Raw genomic sequence first — 15783 nt, 5'->3', positions numbered from 1 at the left:
AACAGGTGTAGACCTTACAGTGAAATGCTTACTTACAGGCTCTAACCAATAGTGCAAAAAAAGGTGTTAGGTGAACAATAGGTGAGTAAAGAAATAAAACAACATTAAAAAGACAGGCTATATACAGTAGCGAGGCTATATACAGTAGCGAGGCTACATACAGACACCGGTTAGTCGGGCTGATTGAGGTAGTATGTACATGCAGATATGGTTAAAGTGACTATGCCTATATGATAAACAGAGAGGTGCAGTAGCGTAAAAGAGGGGTTGGTGGGTGGGACACAATGCAGATAGCCCGGTTAGCCAATGTGCGGGAGCACTGGTTGGTTGGCCCAATTGAGGTAGTATGTACATGAATGTATTGTTAAAGTGACTATGCATATGATAAACAGAGAGTAGCAGCAGCGTAAAAAGAGGGTTTGGGAACGGGGCATACAATGCAAATAGTCCGGGTAGCCATTTGATTACCTGTTCATGAGTCTTATGGCTTAGGGGTTAAAACTGTTGAGAAGCCTTTTTGTCCTAGACTTGGCACTGGTACCGCTTGCAATGCGGTAGTAGAGAGAACAGTCTATGGCTGGGGTCTTTGACACGTAGAAATGTGTCCTATAGAACAGATGGTCTGTCAAGTAGAATAGGTAATTATGTCAGCTCTAGTTATTACATTTCTATCTGCAATATTCAAAGCGTTTTGCCTCACTGAATACACCCCTAGGCCTATATTCATAAAGCGACTCTGATTAGAAGTGCTGGTCTAGGATCAGGTCCTCTCTGTCCATATCTTATTCATTGTGATAAAAAAGGCTAAACTGATCCTATATCAAGCACTTCTACTTTTGAGATGCTTGATACATTCAAGCCAAAGTCTTATGTGATTCCTGTGTAGGCCTAAATGGCTGTGTCGATATTTGACTAATGAGACCGTTTGTTTTATTCCAGATGCTTCTGCACTGCTCAAGCCAACCAGTTTGAGCAATAATAGGTACAGCAGCTCGCACAGTCATAATCACTAACATTACCACTAATATAGAAAATATAAAGTGATCTATTTCAGGAATGGTATCTTTAGAGTGAAAGTTTATTGTGAGTGCTGGTGAGTGAGTAGATTTCCATTGTATTTATTACATATGGCAAATCAACTTAAACTTGAAACTTGAATCAAATTTTTGTCTGTATTTCAGCGGCTCGCCTTCCATCTTCAAGAAGCCATTCCTGCCCATCTCCTCACCAGTGTCGCCAGGGCCTGCGCCATCCCATCATTTAGGTCTGTCACACTTCTGTTCTCTGCAGAACATCCGGGTTCAAATAGTATTTGTTTTATTTACAATAAAACAACATAATTATACATAGTACATATAATACAAAACTGATTGATTGATGAGCTTTCCTGGCACAATGAAAGCAATGGAATAGTCCCGAAAGCGCAAACCCCTTTCATCTGCGACCACAGGCAGGCATGCTCAATCAATTGCTCCTCAAAGTATTTGAGGGAGAACAGATAGTTAAGTTTGCACCCAGGTCTGGTGAGGATGCCATTGCATCTTTTGTAACTGTGTGGTCTGCATGTGTTTATCAGTGGGTCCATGTAAAGCTTTTTCTGTCTCTGTTTTTTGTGCTATTTGTGTTGGTGTTTGTGCATCTTTGCATGCTCTGACTTGTGTGTGTGTGTGTGTGTGTGTGTGTGTGTGTGTGTGTGTGTACAGGATATCTGACTCAGTCTGCCTCCATGTCTCATGTAGAGGGAGCTGGGAGAACATGGACCAAGAAGCCTTTCAGGTAGGCCCCATCTCATTGTCTCTCTCTCTGTCTCTCTCTCTGTCTCTCTCTCTCTGTTAGCTCCATATTTCAGTTGTATCTCAATACAAAGGTTGGGGTTAATTCTATTTCAATTAAGTCAATTCAGGAAGTAAACTCTCTCTCTCTCTTCCTGTCTCCCTCCGTCTCTGTCCAGTCGTACCCTGTCCTCAGCCGTGTCATTTAGCATTCCCTTCGGCCTGGACAGCGACGTGGACGTCGTGATGGGCGGAGCCATCACCCGCTCGGTCAGCTCTGACAACGTGGCCCCCAGCCAGACTGTGACCTGCGTGCCCTACACCCCCCCAGAGGACCTTAGCCACCTGCTCAGCAAGCCCCCTGGCTCCCACAGAGGCTCCTGGGCCACCCAGAGCTCCTCTGTGGTGCCCATGCTGCTGAAGGAGAACGGCCTGGGAGAGGGGGACGGGGACGGGGAGCTGCCCACCATCGAGGAGGCCCTGCAGATCATCCACAACGAGGGCAAGATGGAGCCCCGGCTCCACCCCGATGGGGCAGCCGACGGATTCTTCCTGCACTCGCCCGATGACCCGGCCAGCGCCAGACACAACGGCCGCGCCACTCACCCCTCCCACCCGCCTAACCCCATACCCCTCAGCTGTTCCGCCCCATCCCGCTCTGGGATGATGTACCACCCCCACCTCCCCATGGGGGGCAAGACGCAGCCACCCAGGGAGCAGCCCTCCTTCTCCCGTACCCGACACACCTCGGAGGGCTCGCGGGACGACGACTCGGTGCTGAGGGACGGGAGCATGGACTCTGACGCCTCTGAGGACCTCCTTCTCCTTCCTAATGGCCAGTCCACGCCTGCTGTCCACACCAGAGGCCGTGGAGGGGACGACGACGCGCTGGACAGTGGCGTGGGGATGACCAGCTTTGCTGAGCTCAAGAAGAAACCGTCGACAGTGGGCGAATCACCTAAAAGTGGCGGCGCCAGCAGCAGCGAACCCGTCGCCTCGGCAGCAACGGCTCCGATGACCAGCTGGGTGGACCAGCCCCAGAAGTCGAAAGAGGAGAGCCCCAATAAGCGCCCTGGACTGACAACCGAGATGTCCGAGCTGGGAGCCCGGCTGGAGGAGAAGAGGAAGGCCATCGAGGCCCAGAAGAAACGTATTGAGGCCATCTTTGCCAAGCACCGTCAGAGACTGGGCAAGAGCGCCTTCCTGCAGTTGAAGAAGGAGCAGGGAGAGGGGGAGAGAGAGGAGGAGGGCGGCCAAATCAGCACCTCCGCCACAGAGGAGGACCTCAGGGGGCTGACGCTAGAGGAAAGGTTGTCTCGCGTGGAGGACGAGGAGCAGCAGGAGGCGCAGCAGCAAGAGAACCGGCGCCCCTCAGTGGAGCAGGAGGGGAACGTCAAACCTTCATCACACCTGGACAACAAGCAAGCCTCCTTACCCAGAAGGGAGAAGGGTGCAGGGGCGGCAGGGCCAGGAGGAGAACAGGTTGGGGTGGTAGGGCATCAGCCAGCGCCCTTGGGGGATTACAACAACGCCGTATCAAAGCTGAACGCGGCACTAAGCTCCCTGCAGAGCGACATGCAGCGCCTCTCCGAACAACAGAACCAACTCATCAGGAAGAAGCCCGTCGCTCCCTCCAGCAACAAGTCCTGGGCGATTTTGCCCAGTCTCAAATCCTCGGCCCCTCCCTCGACCCGCATGTCCCGCGCGTCCACCCTCCGTGACCTTTCCTCTGTCTCCTCTTCCCCCTCGTCACCCCGCCGCAACGCCACCAGTCCCACCAGAACATCCAAGTCGCCCCAGGTCCAGCGCCGGGCCCAGTCGGTGCCTCCCAAGAGCCCCAAGCACCAGGCCACCCACTACCACCACGCCCGCCCCCAGGACCTCAAAGTGCCGGGCCTGTCGCGCGTGCTCACCCCCCCTCAGAATGTTGACACTATCCCCCACCTGCGCCGCGCCTCCCCCTGGCAGTGCCGGGACCAGAACTCTTCCACCTTCAACATCAGCTCTGCCCCCAGCCCTTCCTCCGCCCCAACCCCCACCCCCCGGGCCCTGTCGCTGGCCCTGGATGACAACATGTCGGACGCCGGCTCAAACGAGGACCAGAGCATCTTCAGCATCAACCTGGATACCACCACATCTCAGGCCTCGGGGAGAAAGGAGCGTGTGGGTTGTGGGAGCTCTGGGGCGCCCTCAGAGTGCTCGTTTGAGAGTGATGTTCCGGCGGCGGGGGTGTTTAATGGCAAGCGCAGCAGCCTGATCGAGATTTCTCTATCGGCCTTGCGCGGGGACGAGGATGACCTGAGTGTCATGGACGACTCCATGAGCGATGTGACCGAACCCGAGATGAAGGGAGGGGTCGGCTTCTTCTTTAAGGTTAGTCGGACTATGTGTGTGTGTTTGTTTGTCTGTGTAAGTGTTTAAGCCTGACTAATCCTGTATCTGTATGTGTGGGTTTGTGTTCGCCATCAGGATGGCAAGGTGCGGCCGGAGGACGAAATGGCCCAGAGGAAAGCAGCCCTGATGGAGAAACAGCAGAAAAGGGCGGAGGAGATGAAGAGACGCAGACTGGATCAGGAGGAGAAGAGCCAGAAAGAGCATGCGATGTGCGTTGTGTTTTCAAGCCACTTACAGTACTGCATTGTCCAATAGTCGACTCTCTGAATCAACTAGATGGAGCTGCTTATGTTTCTTGATTTGATTGATTAATTGGTTACCCCCCCTCCTCTCTCTATACCTGTAGCCGACCTGAGTGGTTTAACATCGAGGGCTGGGGAGACAAGAGTGGAGGTGAGGACCAGCCCCGGACCCCCGGTACCCCCTCTTCGGATAGCACGACCCAGCGGAGAGACACCTTCACCAGGCAGGAGTACGAGCGGAGGCAGCAGCTGAAGATCATGGAGGATCTGGACAAGGTGTTGCGGCAGAAGCCCACCACGGTGCGTGGCGTGAAGAAGCAGAGACCCAGGACCATGTTCCGGGATGACTCTGTACTTTCCCGCAGCCCCACCAAGGGATTAATGGGTAGATATAAACTCCACCGCCAGCTCTCCCATTGCTGAGTCAGTCCTGGGCCATTCCTTGTCGTTTTTTTGTTGTTGCTGTGTATCTCAGGAGATTGCGATGTCATATGAATGTTTTTTTCTGTGTGTTTGTGTTTCACTCACTCACTCACTCACTCACTCTCACTCACTCACTCACTCACTCACTCACTCACTCACTCACTCACTCACTCACTCACTCACTCACTCACTCACTCACTCACTCACTCACTCACTCACTCACTCACTCACTCACTCACTCACTCACTCACTCACTCACTCACTCACTCACTCACTCACTAGGCTCCAAACTCAACAAGGTCTATTCCCACTCTACCATGAACCTGTCCTCAATGGCTAACGACACTGGCAACAGCGGGACACTGGCCGTCAGGAAATCTCCCAGGTAACTAACTGTCAACCATAACAAGTTGTATTTTACTGCACAGGTAGCTATGGTAACTGTACCGCACAGGTAGCTATGGTTAACCATAACGAGTTGTATTTCTCCCCCACAGGGACCTGTAGCTGTCCGACTATGCTCCCGTCCTCAGTATTGGCCTGTTTTTTAAACAAATGTGTGATTCAGTGTCTGTCTGTTTTATGTACCAGTATATAGATTGTTTTGTTATGCTTCACAACAAATTTCCTCTCCTCCTTACAGCCGATCTCACTCCCCCTCAAGGCTGATGTCACCAGGACGAATGGCCATTCAGAACGGAGAGAAGGACTGGGAGAACGCCTCCACGGCCTCGTCTCCCCCCTCCATTCCAGAATACACCGGTACGTTTACCTTACGTTACAGCTTACTGTTAACCATCACTCGGGGTCCATGACTGTGACATACCCTCTTCCAATATTCCTGTTCCAATAATATCCACACTAGCATTCATCTATAATCTTACTTAACCCAGAACTAAAGTATTGTGTAATTGGCCAGATGCTCGATTAAGAAAGAGAACTGGAACGAAGAGCTCTCTCTTTGAATGTTCCCTCCCCGTCCGAATATTGAAAGTACCAGAACTAATGCTGCTCGTTATCTCACGCATCCCTTTGTATCATGACAGATCTACGCTACCATTTATATTTACGATAGATTACTTTATCATAAGTGGAATGCTAGTGTGGATATGGGAACAGAGCCTATACTGAGAATACGATGTCATCATAAGTATCTGTTTGAACCAATCCACCACATATTAACAGAAAGCCCATATGGGAACGTACTTGGTCTTTGATATATGGCATGTTATTTGTATTGATTGTGTTTTGGTGTTGATTTGTGTTGGCTTCCAGGGCCCAAGCTGTACAAGGAGCCCAGCTTCAAGTCCAACAAGTTCATCATCCACAACGCCATCTCCCGCTGCTGCCTTGCCGGCAAGGTTAACGAACAGCAGAAAAACAAGATTGTAGAGGTCAGAAATCTTTAAATCAACAACTCCCCTTAGATCCTTTTAAATCAATGTGTGCATCCCAAATGGCACCACCATAATCCATTATAGTGCACTTAGGGAATAGGGGTGCCAATAAGTATAGCCAGTTACAATTGTAATGGCCTAGCAGATAATAAGAAAAGACGATCACTATTTACCTGGCTAAAAGAGAAGGAATATAATATCTATTGTTTACAGGAAACCCATTCAACAGTTTTAGATGAAGTTTTGTGGAAAAATAACTGGGGGGGGGGGGTGAAATATATTTCTCCCATGGGCAAAGAAATTCAAAAGGGGTGATGGTTTTAATTAACAATAATTTTGATCCAAATGTGCAAATTGTCCAAACAGATCCTCAAGGTAGATGGATTATTTTAAATATGTTATTGGACAATAAACAGATATGGCTTATTAACCTATACGGTCCGAATAATGATGATCCAAGCTTCTTTGAAAATATATATAAGAATTTATCAACTCTACAAGCAACACTAGACTCTATTATTATGGTGGGAGATTTTAATACGGTCTTAAATACCTCTATGGACCGGTAAGGAAATCACACTACAAACTATCACCCTCAGGCACTTAAGGAAATCATGAATGTCATGGATATATTGGAATTAGTGGATATATGGAGACTTAAATACCCTGACCTAGTGAGATATACATGGCGGAGGCTTAATCAAGCTAGTCGTCTTGACTACTTTCTTATACCATTCTCTCTGGCACCAAAAGTTTAAAAAGTGTTGATAGGGGACAGAATGCGGTCGGATCATCACATAATTGGCATATATATTACTCTTACAGAATTTCCACGTGGGCGAGGATATTGGAAATTTAATCAAAGCCTACTAGATGATAAATTGTTTAGAACTAGGACAGAAGAATTTATAACTGACTTTTTCAGACATAACAGCAGATCACCGTATTGTATGGGACACTTAAGTGTGCCTTTAGAGGCAATGCAATTCAGTACTCATCTATAAAACAAAAGCAATTTAGATCAAAAGAGTCCATATTAACAAAGGAAATTGAAGGACTAACAGTACAGTTAGATAGCAATAAAAACGGTACCATAGAGGCACAGAATAAGTTAGAGGAAAAACAAAAAGAAATGGAGGAACTTATTCAAGAAAGATTCAGTGTAATATATTATAAAAATAAAGTGAACTGGATGGAATATGGGGAAAAATGCACCAAATTCTTTTTCAATCTTCAATATAGAAATGCTACCAAAAATAATGTATTAACTTGTTACAAATGATGGAGTCACGCATGATTCACCAAATTATATTTTGAAAGAGGAAGTAAAGTACTTTAAGAATATGTTTTCTTTCAGGCGCCTCCATCTCCACTAACTGAAACTAATTGTAAGGATTTTTTCCCTAATAATAATGTAAAATTAACATCTGTACAGAAAGACTCATGTGAAGGCCAAATTACAGAGGAGGAACTGCTTGATGCAATTGGGGCCTTTAATAATGGGAAAACTCCAGGGCTGGATGGCATACCAGTGGAAGTATACAAAACTTTTTTTGTTATACTCAAAGGACCATTATTAGCTTGTTTTAACCACTCCTATATAAATGGTAGATTATCAGACACGTAACAAGAAGGTCTGATATCATTATTACTGAAACAGGACCCAAGTGGTGTATATACAGTGGGGAGAAGACGTATTTGATACACTGCCGATTTTGCAGGTTTTCCTACTTACAAAGCATGTAGAGGTCTGTCATTTTTATCATAGGTACACTTCAACTGTGAGAGACAGAATCTAAAACAAAAATCCAGAAAATCACATTGTATGATTTTTAAGAAATTAATTTGCATTTTATTGCATGACATACGTATTTGATACATCACAGCCAGGAGGTTAGGAAGTGCAGGTCAGTTTCCACCTAATTTTGTGGGCAGTATGCACATAGCCTGTCTTCTCTTGAGAGCCAGGTCAGCCTACGGCAACCTTTCTCAATAGCAAGGCTGAGTCTGTACATAGTCAAAGCTTTCCTTAATTTTGGTCAGACATAGTGGTCAGGTATTCTGCCACTGTGTTCTATGTTCAGGGCCAAATGGCATTGTAGTGTGCTCAGTTTTTTTGTTCATTCTTTCCAATGTGTCAAGTAATAGTTTTTTTTCGTTTTCTCATGATTTGGTTGGGTCTAATTGTGTTGCTGACCAGCTTGCTTAGGGGACTCTTTCTCTCTGCCTCTCTCTCTCTCTCTCTCTCTCTCTCTCTCTCTCAATTCAATTCAATGCTTTATTGGCATGCGAAACATATGTTTACATTGGCAAAGTGCTCTCACTCTTTCTAATGTGAATTTGTTGAATTGTCATTGTTAAAGCGTTTTTAACATTGTTTTATCTTCCCCTCTCCTTCTATGGTTCAGGAGATGGAGAAGTGCCAGGCCAACCACTTCCTCATCCTCTTCCGTGACTCCAGCTGTCAGTTCCGGGCCATCTACACCATGAACCCAGAGATCGAGGAGATGGTGCGCCTAACGGGCATCGGGCCTCGTGTCATCAGCCCTGCCATGGTGGAGTCCATATACAAGTATAGTTCGGACCGCAAACAGTTCACCACCATCCCATCCAAGACCATGTCCATGAGCGTCGATGCCTTCACCATCCCCGGGCACCTGTGGCAGAGCAAGCGCCCGGGGACCCCCAAGAAGCTGGGGACCCCCAACTAATAATGAGAACATCTCAATGATGGAGGTGGTGATGGGCGTGAGAGGAATGAGGTGGACGTATCTAAATCAGGGGCCCCTCTTCCCCCAGTCAACCCCCTCCTTTCTCTTATATTGGTTTGGTCTGTTGATTTGGAGACTGATTTGGAGACTGCTTTAGCTCAGTAGGCTGGTCAGTTAGACCGCCGGAGGGATCTGAAAGGAATAAATGACACTGGTGCCTATACAAACCGCCTGTCCAACCGGATGGTCTCTGCTCCTTTAAGACCAACCTGGGTCGTATTCACTGGGAAGCAAACGGACCAAAACAGGGAGGGACTACCTGAATGTGTCCAATAAGAAACACTTGTTTTTCGTTGCGAAATGTTTTGCTACGGTGTGCACTAATGAATATGACCCTTATCAGCTCTGTGTATGGGAGATATTGGTACATGTCATGTGACAAGGGGGCAAGCTAATCACTAATACTAAAGCCATTCATAGGGCTCTATCTGTCACACACTACACCCAGTAGGGGCCTCTGATTGCCCCCCAGCCTGATCTACCTAGATTGTAAAATAATAATAATAATGTTGTGATAGGACTGGAATGAACAAGGCTTCTTCCCACCGTACTGGGCCTATCTCCCCCAGGGCCTGGCTCCCCCAGCCTCTTACTGCATTCCCTTCTCCCCCCTGACCCTGCCTGCCTTCCCACTTCCTCCCCTTGACTAACCCCGTCCACAGTCATCCATTGTAACCTTAAACACTCAGTGGTGAGCGTGAGAGGGAACATCTCACACACTGCCGCAGCTCTGAACAGAACATGGGGGGGGGGACCTGCAGTCTCCCACTATTTCTCTCTCTCTTCTCTTTCTTTCATCTGACCTTTCTTCTTTAATTCCAGGACTCTTTCTCCTCCCGTCTGCTGCTTCTCCGTGCAGATGGGACAGAAGAACCCAAGCTGAAAGAAATCCGACTTAGCAAACTGCTCTCTCATTAAAGTAGGGTGCACCCGAACCACTCTGCTCCCCCAGTTTTCATTCGCCAGTCAAGGACTGGGAGGTACTGTATTGGGCGGGTCCACCGAGGGCTCTAGCACTTTTGACTGGCTGCCATGCCTGTCAGTCAGAGCGGTATTAAGGGCTCCGCCCATCTCCAACTCCAGCTGTAGACATCTGGATGTTTTTTTACACCACTACTTTTGACATGTGCTGAGTGAATCGCTTCAGCCTTCGTGAGCAGAAATGAGAACTCTTTTTTTTTTTTTTTACTTGCTTTATTTCCTATTTCAGTACGAGAGGAGGAATGAAAATAGCGTTATACCGTTGTACATGATTATCTTGATTAATAATATTGGAAAAAATGAAGGACTTTATACTCTGTTTAGCATTACCCCGGATTCACATTTTGTGGAGAGAAAAAAAGAAACGAAAATGAATGACAATTGAATATATATGAATGCTGTTTATTGCTTATTACTTTCATTTTTGACAAAGATTTGTACAAACAAGTTGCTGCTGCTGCTTTACCATTAGCGAGGTGTGTGTGTGTGTTTGAGAGAAGAGCGTGCAAGTGAGTGAAAGAATGAGCGAACAAGTAGAAAAACTGTTTAACGGAGACTTAGAGGACTATCCACAATCTGAGAAATAAACCGAGAAGGACAAAAATGAACAAGACGTGTCATTTGAGATCACACAGTATATGTTACCTGTGAATGAAGGATAATCAGGACTGTATCAGCCCTAATTTTGTCCCTCTGCATATATACTATATGCAGTTTTGGGTAAGCCTAGACCCCATAGGGGACACAAACGGTGTTTCTGGTGTAACCTGTAGGCTCTAGTGGGTTCTGATCTCCTCTTGGCTTCATTTAGCACTACATCAGCTGATGTAGGTCAGCTGTCATCTCTCCTGTCTTGTTATACATCACAAACTGCCTCCAACAACAAAATGTTCCTGTTGTTTTGACTGAATTTCAAATGGAGATCTGAGATTTTCTTTTGTCTCTCTAAATCAGCATGTATGAAACGAAAGCGTGACAATGGGTTTGTATGTTCGGTGTATGTTGCAAGGATTGTGTGACTGTTGGTGTAATGTGTATATCTCCTTGTAAAGGAGAGTACGTATGTGATAGTCGAACTATAACTGGATTCTGTGCAATTCTCCTGTAGACAGACAGTCATGTAACCCCAAGCTGTGTTTATTGGGTAAGGATTGTTTTAGTTTCAAGGTTATATTATTTTTTTCCATTAAAGTCGTGATTCACGTTCATTTCATAGAAGTCTACAGGACATGTTGTCTTTATTATTTTGCTCTGTTACCACCGTGTCAATGTGTGCAGAGTATTTGTGTTCCTCTCAAATTGTTCTTGATTACAGATCTATCCCAGGTAACTGGACCAGGCTAATAAAATCCTTTAAAAAATCACCATTACCCCTTTACGTTTCTGTCATGCTCATCCTTAGTGTTTCTGGACCCACCTTAAATTAACAACTTTAAAGGCTTAACAAAGCCTTCATGAACCCATTATAGGGCGACATACAGTAGGTGCTTCACAAATCATTTAGAAGCCGAATTGTACTATAGAAAAATAATTCTAACATCTAGCGCTTATCCAAATGTGACAGATCTTATTTCACCCTTTATATATACAGAATGGTATTTTCTAATACATTATCTCTAAAGCATCTACCGTATGGAAGCCTTAGTGTTTATGAAAGCTTCATAAAACCTTTTAAAGTTACATTGCCTATCAGTTCCACGTTTTTGAAGTTTGAGAGAATTTCTTGCCTTTTCAATGTCTCTTTTTCCCCTCACTTCATTTAGATTTTTAGTTCAAGTCCGTACTATCACTGTCAGCATTAGCAGAATTGCACTGTGACTAAGAAGACTGTTTTGCTAAATGCCATGTATGTAACAAACTCGTACCCTCTATGGCCCATGTCAACGAAAAAGTGTGTGTGGAAATGAGACTTTAGGTTGAGCGCATTCTTGCTTGCACACACACACACGAGGCTTCCACTTTTCACAATTCTTGTTTATAGGGCACCCCAAAAATCTGAGGGGGAACAAAGTGAGGATGGCTGCCGGGTGGTTCGGGGGTGGACGAGGTCCCCCGTCTGGAAGTTGGCGACTTTAGCATTTTTCAAACACCTGAAACAGCTTTTTCCTGCAATCTAGAACCATAATCATTATGCTTAATTAATGCATATACCTCTTGAGCAGTCTGTATCCTCCTGAGTTTCTTAACGAAACTAAATATGCCCAAATCTGGGTACAAGATTGAAGGACTGTGAATCTTATTCAGTACATTTAGTAATTGCTTGCTTTTCTAAAGTCTACCAACCTTGCCAGCAGGCATGCCAGCTATCATAGACAAGCTAGCTACTAACTTGATTGATAGCCTGAAATGGCTTCTTGGTAGCTAGTTGGGAGATGGCTAGCCCAGATTGGGAACCTAAAACCAACTTCATAAAATTGCGAGTAGTAAGTGGCGAGTAGTATTACAGAGAAGGAACAACCAAAATTCATAAAATGGACAGGACATCTCTGCTTGTATATTTCAAACAGGTCTTGTGGTAAAGGGATGACATACCTTACTCCAGATTTTATCTGACATAAAAATAATACATAACATTAATTGTCTTGTCAAATTATATATGTCGTCTGCGTAATGGGTGTACAGGAGAAGAGGGAGCGAGGATATGGCAGTGTTTTGGTTCCTACTCCCATCTGAATGTATACTGACTAACTCGGGGTTTCAAACAAATGATCAATTGGAGATGTGTTTGAATAATGTAATACTTATCTGAATAACCAGTAATGATTACTTGGGAGGAAGCACACAAAGTAGATGGATGTTGTTACTAACCACAGGTCCTGGATCAGATGTTAATGTCTTAATGGTTATGGTTAGGATTGGTGGTGGGGTCATCTGGGCCCAGCTTTTCAAAAATGGATTTCAGCTATCGGATAGGAGTAAATGCATAGAAAGAATATATAGGACAGGATTCCCTTTTCAAGTCAATGATTTATTAATTCTATTTCTATGCATTTAATCCTAACCGATAGGTGAAATCCAGATAACTTTAAAAAAAACTGGGCCCTGATCTTAGATCTGTGCTTAGGGACAATGTTTCCCTTGAGCAAAGATTACAGTCTTGGTGGACATATAACAGGCTGGCAGTTAATCAAGTCCTGGGCATCAGAGTGATGTTCAGTATGCAGCAAATTTTTTACAATGGAATACAAAAACACGTTTTTTTATTGGACAAGTCCAGATAGTCTCACCCAGGTGAAGAGAGGGAGCCCATCATCCTAGTCCAGCAGGCAGCCTTCCAGCAGGTAGTTGTTCAGCTGTGCATAGCAATCAGCATCTCTGTGATTGGAGCAGGGTTGTGCGTCCCAAATGGCACCCTATTCACTATATAGTGCACTACTTTTGATCAGAGCTCTATGGGGCCTGGTTAAAAGTTGTACACCATGTATGGAATAGGTTGCCATTTGGGACAGGCCCAGGGTGTTGTTCAACTGTGTTTCGCGTTCAGCATCTGTTTGCAGTGCAAGGCGGTATTCAGCTGTGTTTAGCATGCAGCATCTGTGAGCAATGAGTTGCATGGCAGATCGCCCAGTAGGTGGCGCTGGTACAGATACTCCTCCACCTGCAGACTGATGCTGCGAACCTTAGGAAACCGTAGCAGCAGTTGGCCAAACTTGTCGGAGTGACCCGGGTGGGTGTGGTCTAGAGGTCGACCGATTAATCGGAATGGCCGATTAATTAGGGCCGATTTCAAGTTTTCATAACAATCGGAAATCGGTATTTTTGGGCGCCGATTTGCCGTTTTTTTTTTTATACCTTTATTTAACTAGGCAAGTCAGTTAAGAACATATTCTTATTTTCAATGACGGCCTAGGAACGGTGGGTTAACTGCCTTGTTCAGTGGCAGAACGACAGATTTTCACCTTGTCAGCTCGGGGGATCCAATCTTGCAACCTTACAGTTAACTAGTCCAACGCAATAATGACCTGCCTCTCTCTCGTTGCACTCCACAAGGAGACTGCCTGTTACGCGAATGCAGTAAGCCAAGGTAAGTTGCTAGCTAGCATTAAACGTATCTTATAAAAAACAATCAATCATAACCACTAGTTACTACTTTTTTACTACTTTTTTTCTCTATCAACCACTATCAATCATAACCACACACATGGTTGATGATATTACTAGATATTATCTAGTATGTCCTGCGTTGCATATAATCTGACTGGGCATACAAGCATACAAGTATCTAAGTATCTGACTGAGCGGTGGTAGGCAGAAGCAGGCGCGTAAACGTTCATTCAAACAGCACTTTCGTGCGTTTTGCCAGCAGCTCTTCGTTGTGCGTCAAGCATTGCGCTGTTTATGACTTCAAGCCTATCAACTCATGAGATGAGGCTGGTGTAACCGAAGTGAAATGGCTAGCTAGTTAGCGTGCGCTAATAGCGTTTCAAACATCACTCGCTCTGAGCCTTCTAGTAGTTGTTCCCCTTGCTCTGCATGGGTAACGCTGCTTCGATGGTGGCTGTTGTCGTTGTGTTGCTGGTTCCAGCCCAGGGAGGAGCGAGGAGAGGGACAGAAGCTATACTGTTACACTTGCAATACTAAAGTGCCTATAAGAACATCCAATAGTCAAAGGTTAATGAAATACAAATGGTATAGAGGGAAATAGTCCTATAATTCCTATAATAACTACAACCTAAAACTTCTTACCTGGGAATATTGAAGACTCGTGTTAAAAGGAACCACCAGCTTTCATATGTTCTCATGTTCTGAGCAAGGAACTGAAACGTTAGCTTTCTTACATAGCACATATTGCACTTTTACTTTCTTCTCCAACACTTTGTTTTTGCATTATTTAAACCAAATTGAACATGTTTCATTATTTACTTGAGGCTAAATTGATTTTATTCATGTATTATATTAAGTTAAAATAAGTGTTCATTCAGTATTGTTGTAATTGTCATTATTACAAATAAATAAATAAAAATCGGCCGATTAATCGGTAGCGGATTTTTGTCCCTCCAATAATCGGTATCGGTATCAGCGTTGAAAAATCATAATCGGTGACCTCTAGTGTGGTCCATCAGGGTAGGGTTCACCTTTTCCTGGGTCTGCTCCACCTGCCGGCGGTCCTGCACCGACTTCACGTCTGCAGGGTCGAAAAGTACAGGTAGAGACAGTTAGTGCATAGCTAATGGATAGTTAGTTGAACACCTATAGACCATCTGTAGGGGACTATCCATACTGACTTCACGTCGCAGTGTGGAAAAGACAGTCAAATATTCAAACTGTCTCTGCCTATCTTACAAAGTATCTATGAGATTCAAGTTGTCAGTTTCCAGTGGATATTCCTTGGCTGAGAATCAGTCAACCAGGGACCAAAACCAGAACCAGTGACCTACAGCAGAGGTACTTCAGAGCAAAGTAACATTCAGCAGGACCAGAGGACTCACTCACCAGGGTTGAGGAGGACCAGGTATTTGAGGCACACAAACTCCTATGTGTCCAGGTGGAGGGCCTTGAGTATGACCACCAGGTCCTGAGTCCTTGACACCAGACTGGTCAGAGTGACCCTTGCCTGGGTCAGGATGTTCGACACTTCAATCTGCATCAGAGAGACAGGACTATTTAGGACCTTATTGGACTTCCAGACTTGACAGCTTCCAGACTCTTCAAAACTTTCAAACATTTTACGACTTTCAGACTAACTTTTAGACTATCCAGAGTTTTGTGTGTTTGTATGACCTTTTTTTCTCTCTACATTTAAACTGAACAAAAATATAAACGCAACCTGCAACAATTTCAAAAGATTTTACTGGTGGTGTTG

At 45.3% G+C, this 15783-nt stretch overlaps 1 protein-coding gene and 1 pseudogene across 5 annotated transcripts in view; one reads left to right on the top strand and one right to left on the bottom strand.

Moving 5' to 3' along the window:
* The window catches only part of LOC120034428 (calmodulin-regulated spectrin-associated protein 3-like), a 59176-nt gene extending 47832 nt beyond the window's left edge, over positions 1-11344 (top strand). Inside the window, exons 8-17 of one of the 5 annotated variants that reach the window (XM_038980983.1) lie at positions 940-982; positions 1182-1264; positions 1704-1776; positions 1952-4145; positions 4242-4375; positions 4513-4793; positions 5114-5216; positions 5475-5593; positions 6107-6225; positions 8637-11344. In XM_038980983.1, coding sequence (XP_038836911.1) covers positions 940-982; positions 1182-1264; positions 1704-1776; positions 1952-4145; positions 4242-4375; positions 4513-4793; positions 5114-5216; positions 5475-5593; positions 6107-6225; positions 8637-8939 — 3452 coding nt within the window. In that variant the 3' untranslated portion in view covers positions 8940-11344. Of the gene's footprint in view, positions 1-939; positions 983-1181; positions 1265-1703; positions 1777-1951; positions 4146-4241; positions 4376-4512; positions 4794-5113; positions 5594-6106; positions 6226-8636 lie in introns of those variants that run through there. The other 4 variants (XR_005474035.1, XR_005474036.1, XM_038980984.1 and 1 more) reach the window with 4 other exon arrangements.
* Positions 11345-13500: 2156 nt separating this feature from the next.
* On the bottom strand, positions 13501-15561 carry LOC120033931 (annotated as a pseudogene).
* Between the last annotated feature and the right edge of the window lie 222 nt (positions 15562-15783).

This window comes from Salvelinus namaycush, chromosome 41 (assembly GCF_016432855.1).
Source record: "Salvelinus namaycush isolate Seneca chromosome 41, SaNama_1.0, whole genome shotgun sequence".
Lineage (NCBI taxonomy): Eukaryota > Metazoa > Chordata > Actinopteri > Salmoniformes > Salmonidae > Salvelinus > Salvelinus namaycush.
The sequence above is the reverse complement of the archived record's forward strand: the minus strand, read 5'-3'. Positions and strand labels throughout refer to the sequence as shown.